Raw genomic sequence first — 23,538 nt, 5'->3', positions numbered from 1 at the left:
TATGCTGTTTTCATTTCTGTTGTAGATATTTGAAATATTATGTAGTGAAGAATTAAAAGACATGTCATACCCATTTTTACTTATTTTTTTCTTTTGGAGGAATTAGCTGAAAGACTTAAAGCCCAACTTGAAAAGGCAAATAAATTCAATGAAACTGTAACACAGATGCCGTCAAAAAAACCAGGGTCAGAGGTGAGTAATAAAGCTTACTGTTTGTGTAGGTAGACTGTTGCCTGCATAATCAGTCACCTGTGTAGGACTATTTTGCAGTTGTGATCCTTTAATATGAGATGTGTCTACATGCATCTCTGTGTTTCTATGTATGGTTTGCTTGTTTTTTTAATTTCTTTTCATTTATCCTCTTAAAATTTCACCCAAGTTTTCTAATAGAAAGAAGCCTAAGTCAGGGGCCAAGAAGTCCTGCATTTATTCTAGACTCTATTGCTGTATGTGGTAGAAGTCTATGTGGCTCTTCAATTCTTTTCCTAAAGACTAAGAAACTTGAGTTGGATATCCATTTAATAAGGGACAAATAGTTTCGTTCTGTGATTCATTCATCTATTCATTATTGAGCAAAACAGATTAAAACACTTGCCAACATGAAACTTCCACTTTAATAGGTTTAATAGGGTTAGAGGCAAGGCAGTGGTAAGATAATAGCTAAGTAAATTGCATGGCACAGTAGAAAAATTTATTCTTTTTTCTTTTTGGTCATTCAAGGGGCTTGAACTCTGGGCCTCTACTCTGTACCTGAGCTCTTTTACTCAAGGCTAGCCTACCACTTGAGCCACAGCGTCATTTCCAGTTTTTTGGTGGTTAATTGGAGATAGGAGTCTTACGGCCTTTCCTGCCTGGGCTGGCTTTGAGCCATGATCCTCAGGTCTCAGTCTTCTGAATAGCCAGGATTACAGGCATGCATGAGCCACTGGTGCTTGGTCTGCAAGTTTTAATCCTATGGTGGGTGGGGATTTGAGTGCACAGGCTGATGCCCACTAGCGAGGGACTGTGATGTAGAGACCTGCAGTGAGCTAATGAGAGCACCTGTGTTTGAACGAAGAGTGCTCTAGGCATAGGGAGAGAGTATTTAGAGGCCCAGAGATGGGAAAAGATGTGTGGGAAGAACAGTAAGGAAACCAATGATACTGCAGTGGAGTGAATGAAAGTAAAAGTCATTGAGAAGGAGATAGGTTTTCTGACTGAAACAAGAAGCTATTATATGAAGTAATGAATGTAAAATATATACTTTTCTGGGCAGGTCTACCATTTGAGCCCTTCTATTAATTCTTTTTTGCTTGAGTTATGATTTAGTCTCGTGTCTTTGCCTCAGGCTGGCTAAAGACTGCTCCAGGACTGGTACACACAAAAAATTAAAATACAATACAAATGAATGATAGAAAATTGAAATAAAGAACATTTGAAGTACTAAATCCAATTTTTTTTTGTGTTTGTGTGTGTGTGTGTGTGTGTGTGTGGTTTGCTGGGTTTTGAGGCAGGTACTATACCTTTGAGTCATGGGTCCAGCCAGGTTTTTATTTTAGATTGAATTAACATAAGATTGCTCTGTTGACTGCTATAAAAGTGTCTAAACATTCAGTTTCTTTATTTACCTCATCTTGGATTAGTATCAAGTATTTCATGGCTGGTATAGTGGTGACTCACACTGTTCTGTGGTCGTACTTCGCATTGTGGTGATTAGGAGATTCTTAGGGTTTGCAGGTTTTTGAGTACAGAATAGCGTGATTATGCTGTGTTGATGCCTTGAAGTTTTTGACACTATGAATGGTAATTAGGTTTCAGTGTGGAAGACTGAAAACCCAGGGATTCTGGGATCAGCATTTGAGAGGAAGTTACAAAGGGAGGAGTAGGTGAAGGTGGTTTTTGTAATTGTGACAGTTCACATAGGATGTAAATCCCATACTAGGCTGTAAACTTGAAGGCAGGGGCTTTATTTTTTTAAGCACATTGAAGAAGAAATATAGTTTCTTAAAAATGTTTGATGATTAAATGGATGAGTCAAAGAAATAAAGGTAGAATAAGAGTTTCAGAAGCTGGGAAATGGGCCTGGGAATATGGCCTAGTGGTAAAGTGCTCGCCTCATATACATGAAGCCATGGGTTTGATTCTTCAGCACCACATGTGTAGAAAAAGCCAGAGGTGGCGCTGTGGTTCAAGTGGTAGAGTGCTAGCCTTGAGCAAAAAGAAGCCAGGGACAGAGCTCAGGCCCTGAGTTCAAGCCTGGCAAAAAACAAAACAAAAGCTTGGAAATGCAATAAGCAGAAAATGTTTCAAATCAAATTCATTGATTGGATTTGGTAATTTGGAAGTCCTTAGAGAGATTGGTTTAGTAGTGTGATGAAGTTCGAAGCTGGATTATAATGTGTTGCCCATCTTCATTATTTGGTAAGAGAACAAGTAGAGAGATTCTTCACAGTTTAAGTTTTTACTAGTGTTAATTGTTTCACCTAAGAAAGAAAAGTAGTGATCATTTTTATTTTCCATTTAGTATTGATTGCAACCCTCTCCCCCAAAAAACCAAAACCATTTCTTGAAAACCAGTAATAGAGCGGAATTTTTTCCCTCAAAAGAACTAAATCTCTGTTAAAATGGTACTGACATTGGCTTTTATATTTAATTCTGATTTGAGAGGAAAATTGAATAATTTTCTTAGTCTTATTTCCTGTTGATTTTTAAAAATGACTTTATATCCTAATATTCTTTACTAGAAATCTACCAGTATTGTTCCATTTTATTCATGGAATAAAGTTTATTCTTTATTGTCCCAGGCATATATTTGGTTAAAATTTTGTAGTAAAGGTATGTCTTTAGGTATGTGGGATATAATTTGTTCAGAAAAGTCAGAAATGAAGCATTTGAAGGTTGCTAAGAGACAAGAACTGTCACGGCAGTAAGCAAGTTGCTTTATTACTTAGTTGCTTTGTTTCTTGTATTCAACTTTTAGTGACTTCTTGAACTTAAGAAGTGTCCCCTGGACATAACATCTGCTGTATAAATGACGGGTACTCTCCTGTAATGCCTGGGGGGCTGCTGGTACTCTATTATCTCTTAGTGTCTAGAGGAAAGCCTGAACTTTATGATTATATATTTTTTAAATAATTTTTTAAATAAATACTGAGTATTTTCCCCAGTTTTTCCGAATAGATTATGGCAGTTTTATAATATAGTAATAGAGGTAAATAATCCACAATATTATGAGAACTAGAATCTTTCTCATGTTGTTTTGTTACTGAAGAGACGCATTCAGCAATTTCCACAATTATTCCAAGTTATCTCTGATCTTCTCATAGAATGAAGAGCAGCAAGAAGTGCTTCTGGTCAGAAGCGATGAGTCTGGGAGAGTTTGGCCCGTGGCTGCACCTGGAGGGCCGCTGGCAGCCAGGACAGGAAAAGGGAAGAAACAGAAGGTATGTGTCACGTGTCTCTGCTTATCAGGCTTCCTTTTCCCTTAGACAGAATTCCTTTTTTCCCTTCAGGTTTTTTGTTTATTTTTGCTTTTTACTTTCATTAAAATATTTGTCCTTGGTTTGTTGTTCTGGGGTTTAAACTCAAGGGGTCTATTAATTGAACCACAACCTTAGACTACAAAGTACTTTCTTTATTGTAGCATCCTCATGTAACCATTAGACAATAGTTAATTAGGTTCTTTCTTTCTTTTTTTTTGCCAGTCCTGGGGCTTGGACTCAGGGCCTGAGCACTGTCCCTGGCTTCTTTTTGCTCAAGGCTAGCACTCTGCCACTTGAGCCACAGCGCCCCTTCTGGCCGTTTTCTGTATATGTGGTGCTGGGGAATTGAACCCAGGGCCTCATGTATACGAGGCAAGCTCTCTCGCCACTAGGCCATATCCCCAGCCCTTATTTCTTTTATTCTTAATTGTATCTCTTTGCCTTTTACAAAATATGTTTTTTGTCAAAAAATTATAACATTAAATGAAGGCAATTTTAATTTTAGTGTGCATTTCTTTGATGTTGAATTTAGCTTCTTACTGCATACTTTCCATGTCTCTTGTGGAAAACCTTGTTCTTCTAGACCAGGTGCCTGTGCTAGACAGCTACTTTGAGACCTGGTGATGGGGTGTCCACTCACAGTCAAGCCCTAATTGTGTGGGTTCTGTGAGCCTGCATGCACCTAATTTGCTTTTCCACCTTCTTGCTCCACCAATTAGTTTCTAGCACCACCATGAGGCTCTTGAGCTGAAAACAACAAAGCAATATTGAGTTTTCCTGTGTTAACTTTTCGTTTTAAATTTGAACATCATGCAGATGATAATTGAGTACACCAAAGAATCGTTTGTTCAGACTTTTTCTTTCACATGTTTGTTGCTTGCTCTTTGAGTGCTAAGAGATACTGATTAATTCTTTTCCAAAATGGCAATGGGCTAGGTCCCTCTTTTGATGTTATGGGAGGAGCTAGGGCCTGGAGAGGATGTAAAGGAGCTTAGTTAAGGTTTGAATGTGTGAAGTGACAGAGTTAACAAGGATTCCTTAACTCACGTCCACATGGCACTGAGGGCCCTTTTAAGTTGTTACTGCTGTGCAATCTACGTATAGAAGTGGTTTATGTTGATTTAGGACTGGAGTTTGCTGTTGGAGTATAAACAAATGGCAAAAAGACCACATACTAAAGATTTGCAGGCAGGGTGGGCTTGAAATTATGGCATTTGAGGTTTAGGCTAGCGAAGAGAAGAATAGCAGTGTTGGGAAAATAATTGGATCCTGGTTACACAGACCTCCAAAAAGAGGATTTTATTTGTATAAGGAAGTATGAGAGCAGCATTGAGGAAATATGTCTTTGAAAGGAATAAGTACTACTTTTCTGTTTCCTACTTGTGTATGGAACTGACAGAAGAAAACCGGGGACTTGCTTCAGTGGGAATCAGGATATCAATTTAACTTTTGGTAAAGCTGTTTACAGAGCCAGGGTTAACTGTGAGAAGTGGTGTCTCATCAGTTCTGGCTGCTGTTTCAGAATAACATAGTCAAGTAGTTTAAATTGCAGAAATTTATTTCTTACAATTCTGGAGATTGGGTGGTGGCAGGATTGTCTGGTGGGGGCAGGCTTCCTGGTTTGCAGGTGGTAGTTTTCTCGTTTTATACCTCACACAGCGTGAAACAAAGAAGCCCTGTCTTGTTTTTGTAGGAGTACTAATTTATTCATGATACTCTCCCTTCATGACCGAGAATTACTTCCCCAAAGGCCCTCATCATATTGGGATCTCAACATATTAATGGGGAGAATGAAATAATCACCTCTCCAGAGCAGTGATTTTGATCTTTATCTTTGTTTTTTGGCATACGTTTCATCTCTGGATACCTGCAGCCTTCCTTCTACAGTGGCAAGGCATTTGAAATACAAGAAGAACAGAGAAAAGAAAGGGTTGAATAGTTTTGTTTAATATAAACTCAGAGGTCAGATCATATGGCACTTCTGTCCTGGGAAAGAGAAGAGTAAGGGGGAGATGTAATAAGTGTAATTTGAATGGAAGTCTTTCACATAGAAGCAACTAAAATAGAATAAATTGGTAGGATAGGCTTTGATACATGGTAAGATTTTTACATTTATTATCAAACTTAAAGGTAATCTATCAAAAAGGTTTTGGAGACTTACGTTTTCACTAAATCAATTATGTTTGTTTTGTCCTAGGTTTCAACCCATGAGGGAAAAGAAAGAGTCAGATACTTTCAGGATGATGATCACCTAAGTCTAAATGATTTAGTCAGAAATGAAAAGATGGGGACAGCAGAGAATCAGAACAGACTCTTTATGAGAATGGCATCTAAGGTAAGAAGCATTCCTTGTAGACTTTTAAATTTGAGAAGCTGATGCTTACATCTAACCATTATCTACTTTTCAGGGAGATCTGATTCTCTTGAATCCTGGTTTATTTCATTAAATTTTGCTGGCAAGGCATATTTGGAGCATATTAAAACAAAATACATTTGAGATTCTATTTATTTTTAAATATAGACTCTGGATTATGTAGTTTAGGACCAGAGTTTTTTCTTATTTATTTTTTAAAATTTGAGTCAGAGTCTTGCTGTGTTGATCAGAGTGTTCTGGAACTCAAATTTCTCCTGTTCCAGCCTCCGAAGTAGCTGAGGTTCCAGGCATGCTGGCACAGAGACAGAATTAAATGGTTGGCTTTGTGCTGCTTGTTTATAGTATTGTATTAACATTCTGATAAGCATACTGTTTTTATCCAAGCAACTTATTTCCTTTGTATTATTTAGAGGACACAGTCCTTTGGTTGTAGCAGCTAAGGAAAATGTAGAAAGAGCCAACCCTTTCTCCTGTAGCCAAGTGTGTTAATTTTTTCATGTTTTTTTTTTGGGGGGTGGAGAATGGGCTGAAGATTGATTTGTGTATGAAGGAAAGCAGCTTATCATAAAAAAGACCATGTTAAAAAAAAAAGACCATGTTGCTTTTTAAATGGACAAAGCCATGTCAACATTACCTATTTGCAGTAGAACCAATGGGGATGCAGTTGCTATTGAAATGTTGATTTGGCATTGTGATTTTTTTGTAGTTCTTAATATTAACCACAGCATAGTAGAACTTTGTCTTGTACCTTTAATGATTAAAACTAGCTCTGGTAAAAATTTTAAGTACTACTGAAAGCATGTAAAAAAAATACCTGGAGTATTAGCCTTTTCTATAAATGCTGTATTTAATATCTTTACTCTTTAAAATTTTAAGGACTAATTAGCTGAGTTACTACATTTTAAAAAATAATGTCATCATTGGCAGGTAGTTTAGAGATGTTAAGTATTTCCTTAAAGAGACCACATAAGCTCTTTACCTTGTGTTTCTTCCAACTAGTTGCAAAGCCTTAGTTTATGACTTTTTCTGTACAGTGTCATCTGGTAAATATTTTTAGCTCTCTGAACTCTCAGCTTTGCTGTTGTGGAAAAAAAAAAAGCAGCCACACACAGTGTGATTATATTCCAACAAATTTTATTTACAAAAATGTGGCTGGCTGGCTTTGGACTATGAGCCATCGTTTATTAACTCTTAGATTCAGGATATGTAAATGATAAGTACCTTCAGAGCATCTGTATCTGAACTTGGGTGTACTTCTGTTATGTATTGGGCCTTTGTGAATGGATCTAAGCCTGCAAGAAAGTAACCAGTCAGGAATAGCTGGGATGGAACAAGCAGTACTTAATCTCACTCATTGTGTGAGGTGTTCTGTGGGCAGCACGTGGCACACAGAGAGGACAGGATTATTGCTCGGGGAACTTAGAGGCTAAGAAGGGAAAAAAGAAACAAAATAATGATGAAACATGAATTTAGTATTAAGAATGTACAAACCTCATGCGAATGACAAGGGAACAATCTTGGGGAGCATCACAAGGGTGCCTTACTTTAAACTGGGAAGCCAGGAAAAGTTTTGAGTTGGATGCCATGTTTGAGATGACTTCTGGTCAATATTTAAATCTATGGAGCTGCAATTGACACATACTTTACTTTTTGATTTCTATCTTATAACGATTTTTTTGATTTTTGCTGTCCATCTTTTATTGCTTTCCTAAAATTCACATTATATTTAGATTAATTCAGATTATATTCACTTTCCTTCTGGCTATATTTTACCATGAACCTTAAATGACACATCTTTATTATAACCAAGAAGAAAGGCATCTTGTGCCAAGTTGCACCTGTGTTTAGATAGGAGGATTGTGGTTGTTGATTTAAAAAAAAAAACCTTTTCTATATGAGTATTCACTGTGTAACTACTGAAAAAGGGAATACTAAGAAATAGCCAGGAAAAGAATGGTATATTTGCCCATTTTCTCACTGTATACATGACAGTGTACTTACTGTGATTTTTCTAAAATATAATAGGCATCTTGTCTTCCTTTGAAATCATAGAACCAAAGAATTTTGGGACATGTTCTTTTCAGTCTTGATTAACCTTCCACTTGTTACAAATGAGGAAACTGAGAGTGTAAGAGAACTCAATGCTTATATGGGATGTTCTGGTTCTCACAATGACTGAGCTGGAAAAGGCAGGAGTAGAATCTTCACCTTGTAACTTCCATGCCAGCTCTTCTGCTTAAACAGTCCTGCCTTTCAAATGACTCATGTTCTTTGATAGTCCTTAAGTGTGCCTAGATCTAGCTGTCTTTATCCAACTTCCATTTATTAGTTGTTGGTATCTGAGAGTAATGAGTTGTGTATGCTTTTCTCTTTCCTAAAATATATTTTATTGCCTCCAATGTTTTTAAAATATAAGCTCTTCCATTTAAGATTTCAGACGTCAGTGTTTCCTTAGCAACATAAACTCAGGCACATCTTCCTGTGATCTATATACATTTTTCCTCATTAATTTTGTTCACACTGTGGGCAGTAATTTTTTTCTCTGCTGTTGAGCATTAAAATGGGTTGGAGGGGAGGAGGCTGGAAAGTATAAGAAGAGGGGGTAAAGGAGAGAAAAATCTCAGAGTAATAGGATTTTACCATAAATTCTAAGAAAGCAAGATGATTTATCACTTAATAAGAGATGTTTGTATTTTTGTTGAAAATTTATCTTACTCTTTTTGTAAATGTAGACAATATATTTTAAGTCTTACTATATTTTCTGATGGAAGTTATCTTTAAAAATCTGCATTTCATGTTTCTGTAATGTACACTGAAAGTGAAATGCTTTGCTCTTTTTTCAGGAAACTGTAATGATAACTCTTGAGAGATTAACTGCCAAATTGTTCTTAAAGGTTTGACTAGAATAAGATAAAACATGTTAAAACTGACAACTTCTCGCCACCTCCTTTGGTCATTTTAGTTCCTAGGGTGACCTTTCCCATTCTCAGACAGGTATAGATATGGGGTGAAATTCAGTTTGAAAGAGGCTAACTCAAGAGTGTGAAATCGTGTATATGTTCCTGTGACATCCTCTGGAGAAAATTTGAAATGTGGGTGTCATAAAATAATAGAAGTGGTATTTTCCTTTTATAGAGAACTGAAAAGGGTGCGGGTGGGAATTGAGTCCAAGCCACTTAATAGTAAGACAAATTGCCTAAGAATTTGGTTGTCGATCATTAAACTTAACTTACAAATACATTATTTAATTAATCAATTAAAGAAAATTTCTTGCTTTGTGGCTATGTAGAAAAGTTGTGCATGCTTATACAGAAGCATTTACTTATAACATTTTGTTTTGTTTTGGTGGGTCATGGGGCTTGAACTCAGAGCCTGGGCGCACCATCCTTGAGTGTTTTTTCTTTTCTTTTCTTTTTTTTTTTTGGTCAGTTGTGGGGCTTGAACTCTGGGCCTGGGTGCTGTCCCTGAGCTCTTCAGCTCAAGGCTAGTGCTCTACAACTTTGAGCCACAGGTTCACTTCTGGTTTTCTGGTGGTTAATTAGAGATCAGAGTGTCATGGACTTTCCTGCCAGGGCTGGCTTTGAACTGTGATCCTCATATCTCAGCCTCCTAAGTAGCTAGGATTACAGGTGTGAGCCACTGGTGCCCGGCTTTAGTTCTAACATTTTGAATAGAAACAATATATTATTTCCACATTTTTCCTTAAATGGATTATGCAATGTGACCAGTTACATGATTTCCTGATTTTCTCAGTTTAAACTTACCTTTTTAAGTCATCATTCCCAAATTCTTTTAACACATGAGTTGTTTTTTCCCCCATAGATCTTACAGATTTAGGATGACCTTGTCCAAGAAAATCTTTTTTTTTTTTTTTTTTTTTTTTTTTGGCCAGTCCTGGGCCTTGGACTCAGGGCCTGAGCACTGTCCCTGGCTTCCTCTTTGCTCAAGGCTAGCACTCTGCCACTTGAGCCACAGCGCCACTTCTGGCCATTTTCTGTATATGTGGTGCTGGGGAATTGAACCCAGGGCCTCATGTATACGAGGCAAGCTTTCTCACCACTAGGCCATATCCCCAGCCCCAACAAAATCTTAACCACTACCTTCTAACTCCCTACTACTATTATTTTTGATTTTCAGTTCATGGGGAAAACAGATGGAGACTCTTACACTCTGGATGACATGTTTGTCTCCAAAGCAGCAGAAGGGGGACGATTTGGTGAAGAGGAGAACCAGAGGAAAAGGGCGATTGCTGAACATCAGAGTCTCACGGCACGAATGGAAAACTGTCTGTACTGCTGTGACAGCTCACAGTTTCCCAAGCACCTCATTGTTGCCATAGGAGCTAAGGTAGGTGACACAATGAATGTGTGTTTGTAAGAGTCCCAAAGTATGTTTTACTTTATTCTTTGTTTCAAATAGTTTTTGTTCCTAGTCTCAAGGCAATTATAGGTATTTACATGATGTGACATACAGCCTTCTTTGTCATTTATTCTTGTTTTTCTTTTTTTTGGTCAGAGGGGAAAATCAGGCATTATCTGAGTGAACTCAAGGCCTTGGGCTTGCTTAAGCAAATCCTCTGCCTCTTGAGTCATGCCTCCAAGTCTTGTTTTTCTCTTTTAGGATAATTTTTTACCCCCATGGCTGTTCTGGTCCAAGTTCACCTACCTTTAGCTTCTCATGTAGCTGGGACCACTGATGTGTGCTGCCATACCAAGCTTATCTATTGACATGGGATCTTGCTAACTCTTTTGATTGGACTGACCTCTAACCTCAACCCTTCCAATCTCTGCCTTCAGAATAGCTGGGATTACATGAGAGGGCCATTATACCTAGCCTTAAAGAAAAATATTTTAAAAAATATTTAATAATGCCAACCCAGACAAGAATGTCTGCCAGACTCTTCACCTCCAGTTAACCACTAAAGGCTGGAAATGGATCCGTAGCTCACATGGTAGAGCAAAAAAGCTGAGGGTCAGCTCCAAGGTCCTGAGTTCAATCACAAGACAGACAAAAGAAAAAAAAATACATAAAATTTTTTATAACCAAATACATTTTTTCATCTGTTTTTCTCATGGGCTCTTCTCTTAAGACTAGGAATAAGTAATGACATTTTACCACTGGAATTTTTCCCCCTAGGTTTACTTATGTTTACCCAATTTCCGATCCCTTACGGAGGGGCACTGCCTTGTGGTTCCTTTGCAGCACCACCGGGCCGCTACCTTATTGGATGAAGACATCTGGGAAGAAATTCAGGTCAGAAAGGTCATCTCTTTATCATTGTAAAGCTCTTGAGCAGTGTTAAAACTACTGTGCAGAATCCCAAAAGGCTTTTCTCAATGATTTTGCTTTCTGTGCTTAAACATGAATCTTACCATCCTATGCAACTACCTTTTAGTTTTATTTCCCCTATTCTTGGGAACATCTGTTTACTAAATAAACTATGACAGAATAATGATTATTTTTATTAAAAAATCAGTCAAGATTGCTAATCATTGTTTTGTGTAGCATGAAATAACCATGCTTAGTAAGTCCCAGTCGGGATGAAAGGCATTTCAAGGGATGGAAGGAAATGTGGGAGCGAGCAGTTCCCTGGCAGCAGCTGCCATGTTCCTGGCGTGGGATTGGCCTCCTGCGCTGTGACCATTGTTTCCTGCTTTCATTCTGCTCCTTCTCCTCCTAACCCGGCCCAGCTTGTGGACTCAGAGATCTGTTTCTGTGGTTGATTCTTTGTGAGACTGAAAGACACAACATGGCTGGAACTACTGCTGAATTCCAGTGTGTGTGTGACAGCTCAAGACCTCAGAATGATCAAGCAAGAACATCAACTCCTGTTTTTTAATGTTGGTCAACTCAATAGTGGTTATAGGGAACCCTAATTAGGAAAATGTGCAAATCCTAAGACTTCTGAAGAGACTATGGTGTATACTATTTTCTTCAAGCTGTTGATAAACATGCCAGAAAAGGACATGCTTTGACTGCCTTTCATGAACGTTTAGTGTCTTGTCCTCAGGGAGTTTAGGATGTGAAAGGTAAAAGGACAGATTATTTTACTGTATTCATGTCCAAGTTGGCATAAGAATGCAGACAATTTTTGCAATGTGAAGTATTTTCCCCCTCTCAGAATGGGTACTAGTAACTATAGGTAATGTAAGGTAAAAAATATGGAAATTTGGTTTTTAGAATTGTTTTAGAACTTTTTGGGGATGTAGTTAAAATTTTTTTGCATATGCAACTGATTTAACTTGGAATAAAAGACATTGCTAAAGTGTTTAACTACTTAATCACAAAAATCTAGTGCCTGTTTTATAGAGCTGTAAGAAACTAAGATGTATAATGAAAACCACTGAAGTGGATAAAGAAATTTATTCAGCTCAACAGATCATAAGTCCATGAATCATTAGTTCTGCCCAAATATCAAGCATAATAGTGCAGGCTACATTGCAGTTCAGCAGACTGTGTAAGCCAGGTGCATTGTGGGAAGTCAGGTGAGAGAGGGAAAGCCAAACTTTTATGTGAATAATGGCATGGTAGCTCTAATATTCAAAATGATAAATTACTGTAGCTTAGCAAATGAATGAAATTCCTGAATGTTAGTGCAGTTTAAGGAAATACAGTTCTTCTGGTTTTTGTTTTTACTTTCAACTAGGTATGATAGTGCATATTCATTATTCTCTGTGAATGTCCTTATGGTATTCACCAGTTTATTGGAAAATTATTTATTTATATATTAAAAGTGGTTTAACTTAATACAAACTAGTGTTTGAAAACAAAGGAACCTTTTTTTTCAAGTTTTTTTTTTAGAGACTCTTTTTTTTTCTTTTTTCTTTTGGCCAGTCCTGGGGCTTGGACTCAGGGCCTGAGCACTGTCCCTGGCTTCTTCTTGCTCAAGGCTAGCACTCTGCCACTTGAGCCACAGCGCCACTTCTGGCCATTTTCTGTATATGTGGTGCTGGGGAATCGAACCCAGGGCCTCATGTATATGAGGCAGGCACTCTTGCCGCTAGGCCATATCCCCAGCCCTCAAGTTTTTTTTTTTTTTTTTTTTGGCCAGTTCTGGGCCTTGGACTCAGGGCCTGAGCACTGTCCCTGGCTTCTTCCCGCTCAAGGCTAGCACTCTGCCACTTGAGCCACAGCACCGCTTCTGGCCGTTTTCTGTATATGTGGTGCTGGGGAATCGAACCTAGGGCCTCGTGTATCCGAGGCAGGCACTCTTACCACTAGGCTATATCCCCAGCCCTCAAGTTTTTTTTTGAACAACAGTTGTAAGTATTAACATTGAATCTTAGACCTATTTAGTAGAAAATACAAAGATAATTTCTAGCAAAGCATCCTTGGCTAGTCACAAATTTCAGGTGAGTTAGATCCAAATTGCTAGTTTTATCAGATATATAGTGGTATTTGCCCTCTCAAATTTATTCTTATCACTTTGAAAGATATGCTTGGGCTTGTACTGCAGTGAGACTGTATGTCTCCCTTTTAAATAACCAGATATCTTTGCTCAAGTAGGTTTATGCAGTTTAATAAATTGTTCCATTGTCATTTTAGGGTAGGTTCTTTTTGGCTAACTTTGTATTTATACGTGTTCTGTGTTAAAAACTTGACTAAAGTATTAGCATTAATAATATATAATTAGTCTTAGAGTTATATTTTTGAAGGAAAATATTTTAATTAATTATAACATATAATTAGCCTTATATAGCTTGATATTTCTAAGAAAAATAATTTTAAGTATAAAATTTATTCTTATGCAATTAATTCTTTAAATCATGTGCCTGTTTTGCAAATTGTAGACTGCATCATTCTGCAGTGTAGCCTACTGTTGTCCTGAGGAATTGTGATTCAGATGCACTAATTAGATGGAGAATGGGCAGTTAGATAAGAAATGACAGTTTAGGAAAGTGGAAAATAGGGGTTAACTCCTAGATAAAGTATATGCTCCTAGGGACATAGAAACATCATGGCATCCCCATAATTTTGGTCTATACATCTTTCTGAAATAAAAATAGCTGTGGTATATCTTATGATAGTGAACTACAAAAACTTCCCTCATTATTTAATTGTTATGTAACCTAAAATGTTAGTGAAATATGTATATTAGATTTATATGCTCAGCTTGGAGAAAATTGTTAAACTGATCACTTTAACGTCTTTCACAGATATCATAGTGAAGTGCTTAAATATATGTGTCTTGGTTTTTCCCTTTTAGGTGTTTAGGAAATCACTTGTAAAGATGTTTGAAGGGATGGGATTGGACTGTGTCTTTTTAGAAACTAATATAAGCATGAAGAAGCAGCATCACATGGTTTATGAGTGCATTCCTCTCCCTAAGGAAGTGGGTGAGATGGCCCCTATCTATTTTAAGGTACACTTAAGTGCTGTCTTTACATATATACTTTCTCTTTTTTTTGCTATAGTACTGTTTTATGGACATAGTTATCTCTATTCATGTATTTTTCTCCATTACATAGGGAATTATATATTAAAAGAAATGAGGTCAAGCACAATATAATCTGCCAAATAAGTTTTCTGTTAAAAGAAATTTGGACTTAAAATTTTTTTTTTATTATTGTGCATTATACAAAGAATAGTGTTTTCTTATGACATTTCAGTGCATATGTGTAATGTGCTTCTGTCATACCCTCTCTACTACTCTTTTCATCCCTCTCCCTTTTCTTTCCCCATCCCTACCAGTTCCCTGTTCCCAGATTATCCATGAGAGAAAACATATGGTACTATTCTTTGTGGGACAGCTGCCTTATTTCACTTAACATGATGATCTTCACTTTCCATTTCCTGCAAATTATACAATTTCGTTTTATTTTATACCCCACTTTCTTCATCTGTATATCTATTGATGGACATCTGGGCCTATTCCATAATTTGGCAGTTGTAATAATACATGATAAATAGTAAGCTGACATGGTTTCTTCTGGTATATACCCAGAAGTTGAATATATTTTAATTTTTTTTTTTTTTGGTGAGGTGTGTGTGTGTGTCCAGGGATTGAACTCAAGACCTCATACTTGCTAGCAGGCACTTTATTTTTTTTTTTCTTTTGCCAGTTCTGGGACTTGAACTTAGGGCTTGGCACTGTCCCTGAGCTTCTTTTGCTCAAGGCACTCTACCACTTGAGCCACAGTGCCACTTCAGGCTTCTTCTGTATATGTGGTACTGAGGAATTGAACCCAGGGCTTCATGCATTCAAGGCAAGCACTCTACCACTAAGCCACATTCCAAGCCCCAGGCACTCTATTCTTTTTTTTTTTTTTTGCCAGTCCTGGGCCTTGGACTCGGGGCCTGAGCACTGTCCCTGGCTTCTTCCCGCTCAAGGCTAGCACTCTGCCACTTGAGCCACAGCGCCGCTTCTGGCCGTTTTCCGTATATGTGGTGCTGGGGAATCGAACCTAGGGTCTCGTGTATCCGAGGCAGGCACTCTTGCCGCTAGGCTACATCCCCAGCCCGGCACTCTATTCTTAAGAGATGCTTTCAGCCTTTCTCACACTAGTTATTATTATAACTTTTTAATGCTAGTCCTGAGTCTTGAACTCAGGCCTGGGCGCTATCCCTCTCTCTCTCTCTTAAGGCTAATGTCCTACCACTTAGGCCATGCTCCACTTCTGCTTCTGGTGGTTAATTAGAGATAAGAGTCTCACAGGCTTTCCTGCCCAGGCTGGCTTTGAACTGTGATCCTCAGATGTCAGTTTCCTGAAGATTAGGATTCTTAGGATTACAAGCATGAGCCACCAGTGCCTGGCTTGCACTGGCTATTTATTTTATTTTCCACCAGTCCTGGGGCTTGAACTCTGGGCCTGGTCACTGTCCCTGAGCTTCATTTGCTCAACAAGAGCTCTCTATCACTTGAGCCACTGTGCCACTTCCAGCTTTTTTGAGTATTTTATTGGAGATAAAAGTCTCTTGGAGTTTCCTACCCAGGCTGGCTTTAAACCGTGATCCTCAGATTTCAGCCTTCTGAGTAGCTAGGATTATAGGCGTGAACCATTGGTGCCCAGTGTACTGGTTCTTTTTGAGAGATTTCACTTGCTGGCCAGGCACACACTTGGACCAAGATTTGCCCATTTTTATGCTCCCTACATCCCTGGGATGACAGGGGCATGCTTCATCAGTGCCCAGCTTCTGGAGTCTCACAGGTTTTTCTGCCTGGACTGGCCTAGAACTTTGATCCTCTTCATCTCTGCTTCTCGTGTCGCTGGGATAACATATGAACATAACTGCCCTATGGATTGAAAATGTGTGTGTGTCCAGGGTGGTGAGCTTCCTGATCTCAGCTTTCCAAGTAGCTAAAATTGGTGTAGGCCACTCATACCCAGTGTATTTTTACTGTTTTTGAGCAACCTCCATACTAGTTTCAATAACAGCTGAAGTAATTGCATTTTCATCAGCAGTGAATAAGGATTCCTTTTTGCCCTGAAGCCTCCCCAATATTTGTTTCTTGTTTTTTTTTTTTATTTTTCCCCCTAATGATAGCCATTCTGAAGGGATGAGATGGAGTTTTGTTTTATAATTCTCTAGGGGCTTCAGATATTCATTGGTCATTTGTATCTCTTCATTTGAGTTCAGGTGCCCAGTTGGACTATTTGCTATTTTTTACCATTTTTAAATTTTTATTTTTTGAGTTCTTTCTTTTGTCATTAGCCAATTCCAGATGCGTATCTGGCAAAGACTTTTCTCTCATTCTCAAGGCTGTCTCTACTCATTGGATTATTTGTTTGGCTGCAGAGAAAGTTTTAATTCAAAGCAATTCCATTTGTTAATTTTTTTTCTCTTACTCTGAATCCTATTCAGCAAGTTCTTGCCTGTGCCTGGATCTTTATGTGTTTACCCTGTGTTTTCCTCCAGGGGTGTCAGTTGCAGGTCTTAGGTTAAGGTCTTTTCATTTTGAGTTCTTTTTTTTTTTTCATGTAGAGAATGAGAGGGATCTTGACTGCTCAGTTTTTTTTTGTTAAAAACATGCTTGCTTAGGCATCGATGAAACAGTAACTTTTAATTCCTATTTAAATTTTTCATTTCTTTAGTGAAATTAGTGTTTATCAAGAAGGATTTTCAGGTCAAAATTGTAGTCATAAGTACAATACAATCAAGGAGAAATTGAATCAAGATAACATGCAAAAGTACAGATAACATTTGCTAAGATAACTTGTAAACTTTAATAATAATACCTTTTTGTGCTAGTTAGAAAAGAAATGACTGTACAATCAAGGCAGTCTAGTTTTAAGATTTTAAATGGTGTCTGTACTTGCTACCCTATCACTTGTCATTGAACAAATGGCTGTTTTTTAGAAAGCCATAATGGAGTCTGATGAAGAGTGGTCCATAAACAAGAAGTTGATTGATCTGTCTTCAAAAGACATCAGAAGATCTGTAAGTATTCAATTTTTTAATAATATCAGAAATCAGAAAAATAAAAAAAAAAAAAATAAATAAATTGGACATCTTAGTTAAGAAATAGGCTGTTGGGCCAGTTGCCTATGTACTACCTGCTCCACCAAGCCTCCTGCCTGCGGGTACTGTTATTGTAAAGGTGACATACACAGGGATTATAGTTACATAGGTCAGATAACAAGTACATTTCTTTTCTAACAGGGTTAGAGCACTGGTATTGTAGTGCCGGGCCTCGCTCTACTGCCCCCCATTTGCGTGGGGCGGTGGGGGGGGGGGTTCCTGGGCTTGTCTGCTTCTTCTGTGTGGGATCCATACTCACTCACTCACGTCCTCTGGCCATCGGGATTAATCGCGGGAGCGGGGTCCCAATGCAGCCTTGGTTTGCGTGTGGTTGCGAGACCCCATGCCCGCCAGCCCAAGGAAAGACACGAGCGCGTGGTGGTCTCGGAAAATACCTCTGGGGCGTTCTGATTTATTCAAATGAGTAGCCCACAGATATACCCCCAAGGGTGGGCACAAGAGAGGGACTACAGGTTGGCCACGAGGGCTGTCCATCTAGTGATGTCAGGGGATTTCCTTTGTGGGCAGAGACCCAGACCCCCAAGGATTGGGTTCTAGGGTCCCCGGCCATCAGACACGTGCTGGACCCCAGGGGCGGGGGCTTCTCTTCCTGTTAAAGGTGGAAGAAGAGGGGAAGGGCTAAAGCCAGCTGTGGCCTCTTAAAGGCACAGCTGTCCCCAACATTGTACTAGGTTGTTTTTTTTTTTTTTTTTTTTTGCTAGTCCTGGGCCTTGGACTCAGGGCCTGAGCACTGTCCCTGGCTTCTTTTTTTGCTCAAGGCTAGCACTCTGCCACTTGAGCCACAGCGCCACTTCTGGCCATTTTCTGTATATGTGGTGCTGGGGAATCTAACCCAGGGCTTCATGTATACTAGGCAAGCACTCTTGCCACTAGGCCATATTCCCAGCCCCTTGTACTAGGTTTTATTGGAACACATGCTATGTCTTTCAGTATTGCCTCTGGCTGCTTTCATGCTGCAAAGCAGAGTTAAGTAGTCCTAAGAAGAATGGCTGATCTGCAGAACCTACAATGTTTTATCATATGACCCCTTTACAGAAAAGTTAGCTACATACCCCACCCCATTCTAGTAGGTATTACTAGAATGTTTCTCCTCCATTTCTTCTTTTAACAAATAGACTAACATGACTCCTCACTATACTTACATCCCAGTCAGAAGATTCAAATTTCACTGCATTATTGATAATACATAGTTTTAATTCAGGAGCGAAATACCATCTACAGTCTTTTTCTTTGCAGATGAGTTGGGTCAAGACAATATATTAAAAAAGTAAAAGGAAAACAAAAACAGTCCTAAGTGTTCACTTTACTTCTCTTATGTATTCGATTGTAGAAAATGCTGTATATATTATACACATTTTGTTTGTGCTCTTAAGACATAATTTTCTGTGATATTAAATATTCTTCAGAAAATATAAACTTTAAGAGAAATGTTTTATTCCCCCCCCAAAGAAATGTATTATTCCCCATTTTCTACATTGCATATACAGTTTTCATACCAATGAACTATGTAGAATTTATTGTTTGGTTTTAAAACCAAGATGAATACCCAATTTAAGTACCAAGAGGTCTTGTTAACTAAAATGTAAAATAGCAAGCACAGTTCCTGTGAGGATGGTAGTTGTGTATTCAACATTAAAGCCTTTCTTTGAAGGTCAGAGGCCTTCACTGGGCCTTCCCATAATTTTGTATCTTGAGCCTACTGAGAGTCACCTTCAGTGGAGAGGAAGCTAGGTACTCTCTTAGCTCTAGGACCTGTGATTATGCAGGTGGGGTTGTGAAGGGAGCTGGTCTGCAAGAATGCCAAGGAGTCATTCTTTAGTATAACAAGCTTTCCGTGTCTTTTCAAAATGATCAGTGTGGCTGAATATGGAATGAACACATCTTGAGTTGCTTTAGCATTTTTTAATGTCTGAAAAAGCCTCATTATTGTTCCTTTAAAAGCTTTATGTGCTTAGTTATTCCATAAGGTTTATTTAAAAAAAATTGCCTGCCTATTTTTCACTAGATATTTTTTTAGCTTGCAGTAGAGATTCACATATTTGTAACTCACACTTTAAAAAAAATTAATTTGAAGGTAGGATTTTCTTCATCATCATGGTCGTTAGTTTCCCCTTGTCTGCCCATTGTGCTTACTCTTATTAGGTCTTTTGATTTTTTGCAGTGTGATGTGAAGCCTATAGCAATATCTGAGGAAGACAGAGATGGGGTTTCCCTAACTCTTCTGACTTGGTCTCAAATCATTGTCTCCTGATCTTACCTCCTGCATATCTAAGATTACAGTCATAAGTCTCTATGTCCAATCAAGGAGGAAAACCTTTCAGGGATATAAGATATACTTAATTTATAGAGAAAGCAAAAAATTATGGCCTATCGAGTCAACATGGAGCTTAAATTACTCTGTGTGTGTGTGTGTGTGTGTGTGTGTGTGTGTGTGTGTGTAAAAAGGAGATGATACTGAGAGTTAATCCTAGAACTATTTGAAATTACTGTAGATTAAACATTGCTATGGCCATCTCACCAATAAATAAGTTATGGTTGTTCTTGTTCATCTTTTAAAAATATATTGGAATAAAGTCTTTAGGTATATCATAAACAAAGCTCCAGTTTTATGGCCAAGCCCCTCTTCTTCATCTTCATTGTAAGTAAACATGAGGAAGTATATCCTTATTTTCTTATTTATGTATTCTTAAGAAAGCTTTTCTGTGGTCATATAAAAACACTTATGTCCTGTTTTTTCCAAAGACAGGGAAATACAGGGTTTTGATTATAATTGCTAGACAAGATGAAGAACTGTCTGGCTGAAACCCTATCAAAATGAAACCTTTTACTTAGCACATTAGGTCATTGCTTAGGTACCCCTAGAATTGGAAATGTATTATGCACATTTATCTTGAGAATGCTGTTACTGTCATGTCAGGGAGCAGAATGGGAAATCAGCAGAACTCTATAATTTCATTGTTACACATCTGTTCCTTTAGGTACCCAGAGGCTTACCTTACTTCTCTGTAGACTTTGGCCTCCAAGGAGGATTTGCACATGTCATTGAAGATCAACACAAATTCCCTCATTACTTTGGAAAGGTATGTTTACAAATAGGATACAATTCCAGAGGTTAACACTTTTCTTTTAAGGGAAATAAACTTTATGCACAAGGGACAGTGAAGTAATGAGTATTGCTCTATACAGTTGTTTGAGAAGCTACAGAGAATACAGAACCAGGGGACAGTGTTCATGGTCAAACTAGAGAATAAATGATCTCACTTTGTGGTTAAGCAAGGTGGAGTCTAAGAATGTGTGATTCATTTTGTAAGATGGTTTCTGGACACAGAATTTTGGGCATAGGGTCCAGGTCTTTTGATTGCTGGTACTTTCAGGAAAAAGATTGCCTTCTTAGGAAGTATAGGCTAGGGCTGGGAATATGGCCTAGTAGTAAAGTACTCGCCTCGCATATATGAAGCCCTAGATTCGATTCCTCAGCACCACATATATAGAAAACGCAAGAAGTGACTCTGTGGCTCAAGTGGTAGAGCACTAGCCTTGAGCAAAAAGAAGCCAGGGACAGTGCTCAGGCCCTGAGTCCAAGCCCCAGCACTGGCCAAAACACTCAAGATATCAGATGGAACTGTTGCTCCATTTTGAGAAAACTTATAACCTAGATTTGAGAAACTTATGATCTAAAGATTTTCCACAGGGGGCTGGTAATATGGCCTAGTGGTAGAGTGCTTGCTGTGTAAACATGAAGCCCTGGGTTCGATTCCTCAGTACCACATATATAGAAAAAAGCTGGAAGTGGCGCTGTGGCTCAAGAGGTAGAGTGCTAGCCTTGAGCAAAAAGAAGCCAGGGACAGTGCTCAGGCCCTGAGTCCAAGCCCCAGGACTGGCAAAACAACAACAACAACAACAACAACAAAAGTATAGTTTGTAAGTTTGTGTCAGGAACTTGAATGAAATTAGTGAAGCAGTTGAAATAAGTCAAAAGAAGTAACAAAATTGACAAGTTGCCTAATAGGATATATAGCTAGGGCTTTAAAAATCTAGAGTTAGCATGTTAAAATTAATTGGAAACAAGATTTTTTGTACTTCAAACTGGTATTTATGCAACTTTAAACATGGAATGCTTCTTAATACAATATTTAATAGGAATCAATAGATTTCATTATTGTTTATACATGCAGTTGTTTGATATTTTCTCATTCTTTAAAAGGAAATCATTGGTGGGATGCTGGATCTAGAACCAAGACTTTGGAGGAAGGGGATCCGAGAAAGCTTCGAGGACCAGAGGAAGAAAGCGCTGCAGTTTGCTCAGTGGTGGAAACCCTATGACTTCACCAAAAGCAAAATGTAGTAATGTGAAATGTCTCATTTTTAGCTGTTTCTTCAGATCGCATTCAATTTCACATCCTCTTCATCTACCTGAATGACTGAGGCTCAGGGCTTGGGAGACAGTAGCAGCAGTGGACTCCTGTGGGACCTCGGACAGCGTGCCCTACTGGAGGGTGGCCCTTCTTCTTCACCTCTTTCTGGGGACTTCTTTATAGTGACTGCGGAGTAATGTGGAGACACACTGGATGATCTGCCTCCTTCCCTGTTTTGTATCTACTTCTTCATGTCCTAAATGGTTCAGTTAACCCAGAAAAGGGCTTTTGGGAAAAGGGAGGGGGACTAAAGAAGCCTAGAAAGAAAGGCTTTAGAGGAAAATGAGTCTACCTTTAGGTAGGTGAGTCTACTGCCTGACTCCTTTTGTACTTTTTACAATAAGACTCGATGTGTTCTATTTCCATACAATTTTATTGAAGATCTCTTTTAAGTTTCTGCCAGTACTATATAATATCACCATGCATTCTCTTTGTTAAAGGAAGGAGAATATCTGAAAACTATCGAAGAATTAAATGGTAATGAAAATATAGTATATTCACAATTCAAATGTGTTTCCATTTCTAGACTTAAAAAATTTAAATGTTGGTGCATTTAAAGTATTTGTTCTAAATATAATGTACAGTTCCGTGGGGTTATGAATGTTTTATCAGCTGTCTGGTGACTGGTGTGCAGAGCTTTTTAGTTTGATTGAGTCCCATTTGCCAATCCTCACACTTACTTGCTGAGCAATTGGAGATCTATTCTGGAAGTTACTGCTTATGCTAATATGTTCTAGTGCTTTCCCTAGTCTTTCCTATAGTAATTTTAAAGTTCCAGTTCTTACATTAGGATCTTTCATCCACTTGGAATTGATATTAATATATAGAGAGATAGTTTCAGTCTTCTGCATGTGGACTTCCAGTTTTCCCAGCACTATTTGTTGAAAAGTTCTTTTCTTCGATGTTTGTTTAGGAATCCTTTGTTAAAAATCAGATGGCTGCATAGATTTCTAGGAATTCTGTCCCACTGATTTTACTATTTCTTTTTGTATCAATATCAGGCTGTGTTTCTTACCATGACTGCAGTGCAGTTTGAATGCCAGTGTTGTAATACCTCCAACAGTTTTTTTTTTTTTTTATTCCTCAAGATTACTGTGGCTATTTGGGATCTTTTATACTTCCATATGAATTTTCAGATTGATTTTTCTATTCCTGTAGAGAATGATATTTAGATTTTGTTGGGAATAGTACTGAATCTGTAGATTATTTTCAGTAGTCTAGCCATTTTCATGACACCGATTCTGCCAGTCTATGAGTATGTGAGGTCTTTCTAGCTTCTGATATCTTTTTCTAGTTCCTTCTTAAGGTTTTTTTTTTTTTTTTGGCCAGTCCTGGGCCTTGGACTCAGGGCCTGAGCACTGTCCCTGGCTTCTTCCCGCTCAAGGCTAGCACTCTGCCACTTGAGCCACAGCACCGCTTCTGGCCGTTTTCTGTATATGTGGTGCTGGGGAATCGAACCTAGGGCCTCGGGTATACCGAGGCAGGCACTCTTGCCACTAGGCTATATCCCCAGCCCCCCTTCTTAAGGTTTTATCATTTTCATTGTAGAGATCTTTCACCTCCTTGGTTAAGTTTATTCCCAGGTATTTTATTTATTTTATATAGGCTATTATGAATGGAATTTTTCTCCTGATTTCTTTCTAAACCTATTCATTGTGTATAGAAATACTAGTGATTTTTACATATTGATTTTATATTCTGCTATAGTACTGAGAGTGTTTATCAAATATAGGATTTTTAAGGTCGAATCTTTTGGGTTTGTTAGGGGTAGAATCATATAATTACAAATCAAGGTAATTTGACTTCT

The 23,538-nt window shown here is 38.3% G+C and overlaps 1 protein-coding gene across 1 annotated transcript in view; it reads left to right on the top strand.

Annotated features, from left to right (window-relative positions):
* Positions 1 to 22,222, top strand: part of Cwf19l2 (CWF19 like cell cycle control factor 2) — a 38,247-nt gene extending 16,025 nt beyond the window's left edge. Inside the window, exons 10-18 of the mRNA XM_048343771.1 lie at positions 100 to 192; positions 3,306 to 3,422; positions 5,659 to 5,796; positions 9,973 to 10,182; positions 10,972 to 11,088; positions 14,042 to 14,197; positions 17,134 to 17,214; positions 20,295 to 20,396; positions 21,521 to 22,222. Coding sequence (XP_048199728.1) covers positions 100 to 192; positions 3,306 to 3,422; positions 5,659 to 5,796; positions 9,973 to 10,182; positions 10,972 to 11,088; positions 14,042 to 14,197; positions 17,134 to 17,214; positions 20,295 to 20,396; positions 21,521 to 21,661 — 1,155 coding nt within the window. The 3' untranslated portion in view covers positions 21,662 to 22,222. The remainder of the gene's footprint in view (positions 1 to 99; positions 193 to 3,305; positions 3,423 to 5,658; positions 5,797 to 9,972; positions 10,183 to 10,971; positions 11,089 to 14,041; positions 14,198 to 17,133; positions 17,215 to 20,294; positions 20,397 to 21,520) is intronic.
* Positions 22,223 to 23,538: the final 1,316 nt, after the last annotated feature.

The sequence above is a fragment of the Perognathus longimembris genome, chromosome 3 (assembly GCF_023159225.1).
Source record: "Perognathus longimembris pacificus isolate PPM17 chromosome 3, ASM2315922v1, whole genome shotgun sequence".
In the NCBI taxonomy this organism is placed as follows: domain Eukaryota; kingdom Metazoa; phylum Chordata; class Mammalia; order Rodentia; family Heteromyidae; genus Perognathus; species Perognathus longimembris.
This window is presented reverse-complemented; position numbering and strand designations above follow the sequence as displayed.